Genomic DNA, 10,604 nt, shown 5'->3' with positions numbered 1-10,604 from the left:
CTCATTTTACACACCACAATTCTGCACAGTCTTATAGAAAATACAATACAAATATCTCCCATTTGAATAAAGTATCACAGAGAGTATTGATGATCATTTTATAAGTAAAGCTTAAAGTTGCTCTGTAATAAAACATCTGTGCTTGCAAAGTTACATTAGAACAACATTTTCTAGAGATGTGGATATAATGTAAAAAGAAACTTCATAAATGATCGGATGTACACACCCGTCAAACATGCAACTTCATTCAACCGTCAACTTCCTTAATATCTCTCTAAATACTGGGTGGGGCATAAGACAATGTATCTGTCCCTCATCTATATACAGCCTATGGGCACCTTCATTAGCATTTAAATAACTGTTTTATACCTTCAAATTAAAGAGTTGCTTTTCTATCAAACTTTGTCTAATTTGCTCCACACTGAGAAAGATTAACCTCTTTCTGCTGTCAAACATGTTTTGTTACTCGGGTGAAAGTCAAAGTAAAGTTTGTGAGATGAGGAAGCTGCTCAGTCAGGTCTGAGCTGTTGTTTTTGAGGAACTTTGACCAGCTTGTGAGACTCTGCTGTAAAGCAGCATGTGATTCGTTGTATTTTTTTCATTCTGCGGTATGGAAGAACCTGGTGTGACAGCCGGTGTCACTGGAACAAGCTTGATTCAACTAACTGGACAGATTTTAAAGATCAGTGCACCCTGAAGGAAAGGAATGAAAGGACTCTTGCATGCTGGTAAGAGATGACAGTTCTCTTCATGCTGTAATCGGTATGACAAAATGATAGGAAGCACACACTCCAAAATGCACATAGAAATAATGCAATTATGTTAAATAAAACCAATCTAACACATTTAAATTTAAGCAAAACTTTTATCAGAAAAATACAAATTGGGGTTGGTTTCGTTTTAAATAAGATGTTTAAAATGAAGACAAAATGCATTTGGATGTTTTCTGTTTGTCCAACTAAGCAGAGCATTTTAGGTGGACCTGTCCTGTTGCCATATTACAGTAAATCAGCTTGGTGGAAATGCCATTTGTTCGATGTTTGATATTTTGAATGCAATAGCATTCACATTGTGAGGTCTAACTTTCATTCTTGTATCCATACGTTCTTGTTAGTTTTTTTAAGCTGTGGGGCTCATTGAAGAAGACTCGGATCAGAAGAAGTTCACTGCTTCGCTATTGAGTTAAACAAATGAACTCTCAAGCATCACAGCTCTGTCCAGACGAGATGAAGTTACTTGCTAAACTAGAAGAACAGAACAGGTCACTTTCCCAGAACTGACAATTGAACATAAACTAATGTTACACATTTACATTAGTGACTGTATTCTGTTTGTACACTGTGTGGTCAACTTGTATTTTCTTCTGTACACTTAAAGTTACCACCGCTCATGCAAGATCACTTTTTCTGCACTTCCAAATGGACTGTTTTTTTTCAACAGGCTGCTAGAGAAAGACAGCAAGTCGCTTTACTCTGTAAAAGAAGTCCTGCAAAGTCCTTCTTCACCCAAGAACCTCTCTTTTGAGGAGGACACATGGGATCAGGTGGTAAAAGAATGGGAGGACTGGAGCAAAAATAAAGTCAGACAGCTCAAGGTAACTAAAGAGGTCGCTCACTAAAATAATAGATCAGTCATTTATTGGAACGGATCAAATCAACCTCCTTTAGGAGCTGATCAGGAGAGGGATCCCGGCTCACCTGAGGGGTCACCTGTGGCAGCTGCTGTGTGATGCTCAGAATGTGGCCGATCGGCAGCGGTATTCACAACTGCTAAAGACCTCCACTCCCTCTGAGACACTGATACGCAGAGACATGACGCGCATCCTTCCACAACACCAGCTGTTTCAGAGTCTGGACAGCACCAGCCAGGAGGCTCTCTTTAATGTTCTGAAGGTCAAACAGATTTTAGAATCCAGTTCGCCCAATTACAGTAAAAGATTAACATTTTAAGGGTATTGATTAACATCATGTCATTTTTATTACAGGCATACTCAGCCTTGGACCGAGAAATTGGCTATTGTCAGGGAAGTGTGTTTATTGTGGGGGTGTTGATCACACAGGTAATTCATTTATTTTTAAGAAATTATAGTTAGAAACACATTATACACAGATGGTGACCAACAGTGCTGGTATATTTTAACAGATATCTTTTAAAAATATTGAAATGTCACTTAAAATGTGAATATCTAACTTTAACGCTTTGGTTTTGGTGCCCTTGTATGATTGTCATCTTTCTCAGATGTCTGAAGAAGAGGCCTTCTGTGTGTTTGTGAGGCTTATGAAGGACTTTCAGATGAGGGAGCTCTATAGATCCACTATGGCTGAACTTGGTTGCTGCATTTATCAGTTAGACTCTATGATTCAGGTGCACCACTATAATCCTGCTCTATTTAAAGGAACATTAACTATTTGTTTCGGCGCTTCCCAATCCTTAGAGCTGAGTGATATACGCCAAATCAACTCTGTCACAACCCTTTCCTAAAATAAATTTGACACTGATTTCAAAGAATTGCATTTGCTGAAAACTCCATTTGGTGTTTTGTACAACAGACTGCTGAGTGCTGTCTGAAGACCTTTCTCTCTCTCCGATAGGAACAGCTTCCAGAGCTTCACTCACACTTTCAGACTCAGGGTTTCCACACCTCTATGTTCTCCTCAACATGGTTTCTCCATATTTTCCTGTCTTCCCTGTCTTTCACAACTGCCCTGAGGATTTTCGACATATTCATTTGTGAGGTACTTTAAACCACATCATCACAGTCCATAACATTCTATATCACATTATTTATCAATCCCATTTCTCAATAGGTTATTATGACCGGTGTGTAATGGTTGTATAACGTAAAAACAATGATGTGTGAGGGCAAAACATATCAAAATCAAGTAGAAAACTTTACATAATGTGTTATTGTGAAAATGTTCAAGGGCCTGGAGATTGTTTTTCGGGTTGGTCTGGCCATGCTTTACCTAAAGCAAGCAGAACTTATCAAGTTTGATGAAGAAGGCATGATGCAGGTGATAATTTGCTCAAACAAACATGTTTTGTTTGTCAGTTGTTTTTATGTTAAATGGTTGACTTAAATGCTTCAACCAGGGGGACAGGGCCTCAACAAACTTGCAAGTGGGCCTTGAAATGGCTTACTTGTTAGTCAATAATTTAATAAATGAATGCAAATAATCACAATCTACTCAAAATCTGGACATTTATTTGTATTTTGGTTATTTGTAAGACAAAAAACATTGGTTCTGCCAAACTCCATAATATCTAACTGGGTATGAATTGTGATATTTGGGCCTTCAAATATTGTTGTGTTGTTGTGTTTTGTGGAGTCAAAAAGGTTGAGATCTACTGTTCTAATGTTCTCAGTGCTTGCAGAATTCAGTAAAACAAGATTCAGATCCTGACAGTTTGATTAAAGAAGCCTATCAAATAAAATACAACCCCAGAAGAATGAAAGAGTAAGTTTATCAGTACAACAGTATCTTCCTTATTTGTTTTGCACATTAAGTTATCTTGTTTGTTCAATATTTTTCAGGTTGAGAAAATATTATGCATCTAATAAGGCAAAAGAGCTGGAGGAACAAGAGGAACTAAATGTTAGTGTTTGCTTTTCCCTCACTTAAAATCTGTCTGTGAGCGATTATAAATCAATAGCTAGTTCGAGCCATTGTGTAGTCCGTTTGCAACTGCTTAGTTTATTCTTTTTTTCACATTTAGTTTGTTCTCACAGGGGCTATACTCAGAAAACAAGCTCTTAAAGCAAAGACTTGCCATGCTGGAAAAAGTGAGTGAGTAAATGTTGCGACCAATGAGAAATAAAAAAGAGAACTGTTATCTAAATGTTTGTCCATGCATGTCCTCCTAGAGATGTTCTGAAAAACTGGTGTCACAGCTAAAGAGAGAACTGGAGACCACTCGGCTCAATGCTACCAAGTCATACAACACTTTAAAAGAGATGCAGGCTAAGATCTTCCAGATTGAAGTGGTGAAGACTTTCCAGAAGAAATTTAGCACAGTTCCTTGTTCTCCCTTGTTAGTGACAGTCGAGCATTATGCCCAGCCTTTCTGGCCTTTATCTCTTTCTCTGCTGTTTTGTAGAACAGCACAGGGCCGAACGAGGACAGTGTGGAATATCTGCAGACAGAGCTGATCAGCTGTAGACTGCGGGAAGCAGAAGCTCTGACAGGACTAAAAGAGCTCAAACTGCAAGTTAAACACATGGATGAGAAATGGCAGGTAAGTGACCTTAATAAAAATAGTAAGAGATGGCATCCAAGGCAACACTAGGCCCATTAAGCTCCTATGTGGAGTGGATGAGTACAAGTTGTGATGTATTTTAATATTCTTAGTAAAATAGTATAGTATATTTTATAATTATATAACATAACAATATTTAGGTGAATTATAATAAAAAATATAATGTCAATATCCTGTAACTATATACTGTCTCACTGGGTATTGTTATGTAGTAAAATGTGTGGTCAAATCGAAACTCCTTCAAAATCAGCAGGTGCATTGTGGGGGTCAGCAAAAAGTTGGCAGTGTGCAGAATATACTGCAGGTGGAGCTGTTGAGCGCTCAACTGAAGGAAAGTCTCAGTAAAGCCGCACTCAAAGAGAGTCGTCACAGACAAATGTGACGATGTTCATACATTTGAAGTTGTACCTACCATCATTGCATTTAAAAATAATAACTTCAACATTTTCAATACATTTAAATGAATATGAAATGCTACAGGTGTTTCGGTTACTCCCCTGGTAGGGCATTGCACAAGCAACACATAAGTTTGTGGCTAATTTCTGGTCTTTACAATTCAGAATGAAATTCACAGTAACCAGCTGAAGCGTATTGGGGCACATGTTAACAGCCAACGAGAGCATCTGCAGGAGCTGACATCACAAAACCAACATCTACACAACCAATTACAACGGAGCAGACAGTTTTCAGCTGCTGAATACAAGGTAACACCTCACCTGACATCATCCACTATTTGGCAGTCTGAAGGTGGCTAATGACCCTGTCATTAACCCTCTCAGACATCCCTATGGCTAAATCAATCTTGAAGCGCAACCATCATTTAATGGCACTTTTCTTACTTAGCCCAGCTCTTTAGTTTCCAGTATAAAGTCACTGACTAAATAGTGTAGCAAATAAAAGTAGTACCACAGTATGTGTACCAGCACAACTCACAGCAAAAGTGACACTTAAGAAAGTGTTATCAAAGGAGAAGCAGTTTTAAGGGCATTCCGTGGTCGCTTTACACATCAAATTATACATCAATTATTTTTTAAATATTCGGTATAAAATGGCATTTGACAATGAAGAAGTAGAAAGAATCAGGCCCTTTTTAAGAAAAAAAAATCTTTGAAATACAAAGCTTGTGCAATCACACTTCCAAAACTCTGATCAGAGAGTTGCTAACTCATTTCATCATTACACGATGACTTCAAGAATTCTATTGAGATCTGTTTATCGCCAGACACGCTTAAAGGAACCGGTATCTTCCGCTTTATTGTAGAAGCTAACGAATGATAACATCTTTCTCACTTTGCTGACCTGTCCTTCATATGCCAGCGTAGTTCACACTGAGAAATGCTTGATGCTTCACACTTGACTCTCAGCCTATTAATGCAGAAGTGATTTTGCAAAAAACCAACAAAACTGTATCTCACTTTGCAGTTATGAGAAACAAACGTTTGCTTGTATTCATGACGCTGTGCAAGGCTTCCCCGCCGGATGAGCTAGTCTGGCATGATAGTGGTTGAAGCGAGCAAGCAAATGACTTAAGACCTGATTTTAAATCAATGAATGTTTACAATGAATACAAAATATAAGGAATTCCTTAATGCATTTTTAAACATATGTAGTAACTCAATATGGCAGAGAAGCTATTCTATATTTGGTTAGTGATTTATGAAATGTGTTTTTATTTACTGCCTGATAATAAGTTTCTCTTAGCTTTTTTCTGTAAAATTATACCAAAGGCTAAGCTGCCATCAAGGCTAAATAAAGCTTAATGCAGAAAAGGGACCATCATGATGAGCTAAAACGTTTATTTAAATTGTGATAAGAGTATCGAGTCATCACTAGCTGTCCATCAGTTGCACGCGATTGGCCACAATGCTCAACGCTGCAAAGCGTGCACTCTGCATTAGAAACCAGCTCTTCAGACAGCTTTGAACACAAATAAGCACAGTAGGCTTACGCGTAAAAGCAGATACCTATATCAGCTATCAGAGGCGAGTCGAAATAGTCTTGGCTAAAGTGACCGTATCCGCGTTCTTCCCGCGCGTATTATTTCCCGACACATGAATAATTATTCCAGCAGTTACATCAAATATTAGCGTTTAACCCGACCGGTACAGGACTCCCACATACATGTTTGTTGAGTATAACTTTTGAAACGTATAGAAACAAAATTCTCTTTTCCTCTTAACCCTTGATTTGAAGCCTACTAAACGTAATTTTCCGTCATGAAAATGTTGCAGCCATTTTGAATTTTTTTAGAAAAGCCTACTTTTTCGAACTCCTAAACGGTTTGCGAGATTTGCACGCAATTTGGTAAAGCAACTACTGTCACTGCAGACAATTTATTTTTTATATTTTCGTTCTGTTCTCACATAGCGCCTCTACGAATGTGACGACGAGAACATTTGTGTATATTGACAAATGTCATCTTAGTCATGGCCTGAGGTAACATAAACAGTTTCGGCACAGCGACACCTATTGGTACAGAGATATAAAAAATTGCTATTTTTGCTTATAACGTTTGAATTTGGTCTAAAATCATAAGAGTGTTTGATTCCTTGACGCATGGCGAGTTGAACCATACCCTATGTTCTTCCCCTGTTTTTTAAGAACACAATAATCTATCGCTACGAAACTTGTTTTGCACAAAATCTGCTATGTAGCATCTGGAGACAGTACTGTCAAAAAGTTATTAAAAGATTGATTGATCAAATTGATTGATCATATACAGCGTCAAGCCGTCAACTAATTCTGAGGCGAGCTCGCCAAAGGGTCATGTGGCTGTATCTTCGCAACACGAAACTTGCTCAGTATCTTGACTGGCACATCTAGTCTTCCTCTGTCACTCGGTGACAGCATCACATAGTGATTTTCTTTTTCCTGTGTTTTTAAACCCGGTTTTCCTGTCCAAAATATTTCTCTTTGGGCCATAACTGGACTTGACCCCGTAATTGCTGCTTGCAGCCATATTTAAATTTTATCTTAATATGTGAACTTGGTTAGCAGGTAAAGTAATACTCTTTCCAACTTTTTATACGCCATTGATTATATGAGACATTATGTTTTCTCCAGCCAACCCCTGAAGAGAAGCAGACAGAAGATGCAGAAGACGTGACCGTCATTGCAGATCTTCAAAAGCAAATCACAAAGTTAAAAACTCAAGTATGTTTGACTCATGAATGCACATCTAAGATCATTTCTGCTTCTTGAACTACAGAAGGTTTAGCACTGTATCTATCCTTAGCTTTACTGGTCACAGAAATATCTTGCTCAGATACTTGTGGTTGGAAAATGTGTAGTACATGTAGCAACGTATGTATCTGCACTTATTCTACAAGCTGAAGCACGATATCAAGATTTTCAAAATGTTTATGTACTTGTGTAGTAGGAGATATAAACATACACGCCTTGTCAGGCTGAGGTGGTCCACCAATGAGACTGAAACTTGCCATAAGACTACAGATTTCCGATTCAACAATAGTATACAGAGCTACCTTATTTAAACATTAAATTGATATAATCTGTCAAAACATCTAATGAATCATCTTTACATAAATTCACTGGTCACTGGCAAGTCATCTGAAGCGTGGTCACACATGCCTGCTATGGAACCCCCTGATACCAAAACTTCTGCTTATTGCGAGAACATTTTCTCAAATAGCCACACAATAGCCAGGAAGCTCTTAGCACTTCTCAACACGTCTGCCTCCATGTGATTTGTAGCACTCCACTGTTTAATAGATTTACAACCAGAAGCCCAGGCTTGGAGGTTCACGATGAGCATAGCTGATTACAAAGATAACGGAAGACCACCTCCTATTGTAACAAGTTAACCGTGCCGTCTGGTTCGTTATTGTTTGCCTACATTGCATTGTCAGAAAAGTGCTAGTGAGATAGACTGCTGTTCACATGGCTTGCACAAAAATCAATTTACAAACAAACAAACAAACAAACAAACAGTTATGTGTATGCAGGAGTGATCTGGTTTGGAAACAGAAATGTTCTGTTTGCATTTCTAATTTAATTTACAACAGTTTCACATATCACATTTGTTGCACTCAAGGCAATTAAATTATTGCATCACATTTGATACAGTCACATCTACTTTTTCAATGTACGTGATGTTTACATATACTGTGATTGAAGATGTTTGATTTGACCATTATGTACAGAAACTGCTCAGTAGTTTTGATTCCAATGCATATATTTTGCCCTTAAATGAAAAAACCTTTTCTTTATCTGCAGCTAACAGATATGTCGCCAGTGGTTTGAGGTCGAGTTTGGTTGAGTGAGAAACTATCTGATAACCTGTATATGTAATCAGCCCTACACCTCATGTTCTCTGTCTGCTTTTCTGTGGTTAAGGTGGCAAGTGGAACCTGTCTGATAAATTCGATTGGTGTTTGTTTCTTATAATCTGCTATGCTGTAGATGGCACTGCATGGGTTGTGGACTGCAGGGTCTGCGCATGAATAGGAAACTGCTTTGTAGAGAGATTTGTGTAGTGAAATAAATTCTAAGATCTTTGGGCTATAACTAAAAATGTGCAATTCGCTCAGGGGCCCCATAGGATATTTTAAAATGGTATAAGGGGCTCAGCGCGATTGCGAAAGTTAATGCAGTAAGAACCTAGAAACCTCAAACCATTATCCGCTGCTTTATACAGTTATTTCAATCTCGTACTCTTTAAAGAAATGCAGAGAACCCAGAATGGCTGTGATAAAAGAAATGTGTTACAGAGGTTTTGAAAACAGCTTAATGTTTTGCCATGGTGATACAGTCTGTTTAAGTCTGTCATTGGTTTCCTGTTCATGCTGTGAAGAAGAGGTTTGACACATTTACACTGCGTACTGTGCTATGAATGAGAAATAGGCCTGTATTGTGTATTTACTTCACGTTAAAAGGGAATGCATTTATTCTTCGTTATCAACACTAAAGCACAGTTATTAAATCAGTTTTCTGTTTAAAAAAATTGACTAAACCTATATTTCATTATTACTTTTTTTGTCATCAATCATTATAAGTCACCCTTTATGTTTGTTACTGAAGGGTTTTGCAAATAACTAACCAAAGTATTAAAAATGCTTGTCACCTTGACAACAATGCTTAAACATTTAAAGAGTAAACATTTTGTTTGGACATACGAGGTTTCGCAAGGACACCAACGATAATGTTGTGATAACCTTATACAGGAGTGTTCTTCATTTTCTACAGATTCATAACCACTCCAAGTGGACAACATCATTTCCCATCCCACGCTAAGACCTTCCGTATCCACCTCTCTGCGCAATGGCACCTAAAAATGGACCGCTGCCCTGACGTCCCGTCATCCTGTCTCCAGATGCCGTCCAATGAGTCCATCTGAAGATGTGCTATTAACAGCGCTACCTACAGCTACTGTGTTCTCTGGGCAAGTGTCTTTACAACTGCAGCTTTGAGGGCTGCAAACATGATTGTTTAAACATTGTGCATGTCACACTGCCAGAGTGAGGAGCCACACTGTGACAGTTTTGCCATCAACACTTACAAGTGACAAAGAGATTTCTCTCATTCTTGCCAAAAAAGGAACTGGGATGCAAGCTAAGATCCGAAGAAACTCATACAGCACTTGAGACACAGAAGTGTTATGCTGTTCTTGAAGGCTGTCTACTCTCTACTACAGGAGAACCCTTCTTTACAGTCCTACACTCCAAAGGTTCTTTGAAGAACCATCTCTTTCGTACATTTTTATTACCCGAAGAACCTTTTATGAAAACCTTTTGTTTCTTCAGATGATAAAAGTTCTTAATGGAACCAAGAGGTATCCAAGGCCAAAATGTGTATGTCCTCTATGTCCATGTAATAAACATTAAGAATAGAACCAAGTTATTCTTAAAGATAGAAGCATTTCTGGTATTTGGGCATGCCGTGCACATTTATTTAAAAACATATTAATGTACTCTGTTTTTTTCTTATATTTTGTTGTAATTATAATAAATCATTAATTGATTTCTTCTATTCCCTTTTTTAAGCAGGTGTTTAACAGATTTCATCCCCCATTTAATGCCATAGTAGGGAAAATAAATACTATGGGAGTCAATGGGGGATGAGATCTGTTTGGTGAGATTCTTTCAAATATTTTCCTTTGTGTTTCGCAAATCGGAGAAATTTACAATCTTACTAGTGAATAAATGATAACAGAATTTTCATAATCCCTTTATGCTGTGGTTGCAAGTCAACTCATCCACTTACTCTTCATGTCACTATACAAACCAGAAACTATCTAAAGAACACATATATATAGAAAACACCCTGCGTTGGCTGAGATGTTATTCCTGGAAGAACAATTACAAATACCACTCCTAGAACAAATATAA

General features: G+C 37.9%; 1 protein-coding gene across 4 annotated transcripts; it reads left to right on the top strand.

Annotated features, from left to right (window-relative positions):
- The first annotated feature begins 294 nt into the window (after positions 1-294).
- On the top strand, positions 295-10,237 carry evi5a (ecotropic viral integration site 5a). 4 transcript variants are annotated; one of them, XR_013786343.1, is made up of 17 exons: positions 295-728; positions 1,115-1,261; positions 1,441-1,594; positions 1,668-1,892; positions 1,985-2,059; positions 2,239-2,364; positions 2,592-2,735; positions 2,925-3,014; positions 3,367-3,458; positions 3,536-3,596; positions 3,731-3,784; positions 3,866-3,985; positions 4,099-4,236; positions 4,508-4,658; positions 4,818-4,961; positions 7,321-7,410; positions 9,463-10,237. XR_013786343.1 is itself a non-coding variant. In XM_079451612.1 (16 exons), the coding sequence occupies exons 2-16, from the start codon at positions 1,191-1,193 to the stop codon at positions 9,508-9,510; spliced, it is 1,623 nt and encodes a 540-aa protein (XP_079307738.1). In that variant the 5' UTR covers positions 295-728; positions 1,115-1,190; the 3' UTR covers positions 9,511-10,237. The 4 variants fall into 4 exon arrangements, 3 of the variants coding, with proteins under 3 accessions (XP_079307738.1, XP_079307737.1, XP_079307739.1); XM_079451612.1 differs by lacking the exon at positions 4,508-4,658 and having other exon boundaries at positions 3,376-3,458; XM_079451611.1 differs by lacking the exon at positions 4,508-4,658.
- The last annotated feature ends 367 nt before the right edge of the window (positions 10,238-10,604 follow it).

This window comes from Barbatula barbatula (genome assembly GCF_947034865.1).
Source record: "Barbatula barbatula genome assembly, chromosome: 3".
Lineage (NCBI taxonomy): Eukaryota > Metazoa > Chordata > Actinopteri > Cypriniformes > Nemacheilidae > Barbatula > Barbatula barbatula.
Note: the sequence above shows the minus strand (reverse complement) of the source record. Positions and strands in the feature narration are given on the sequence as shown.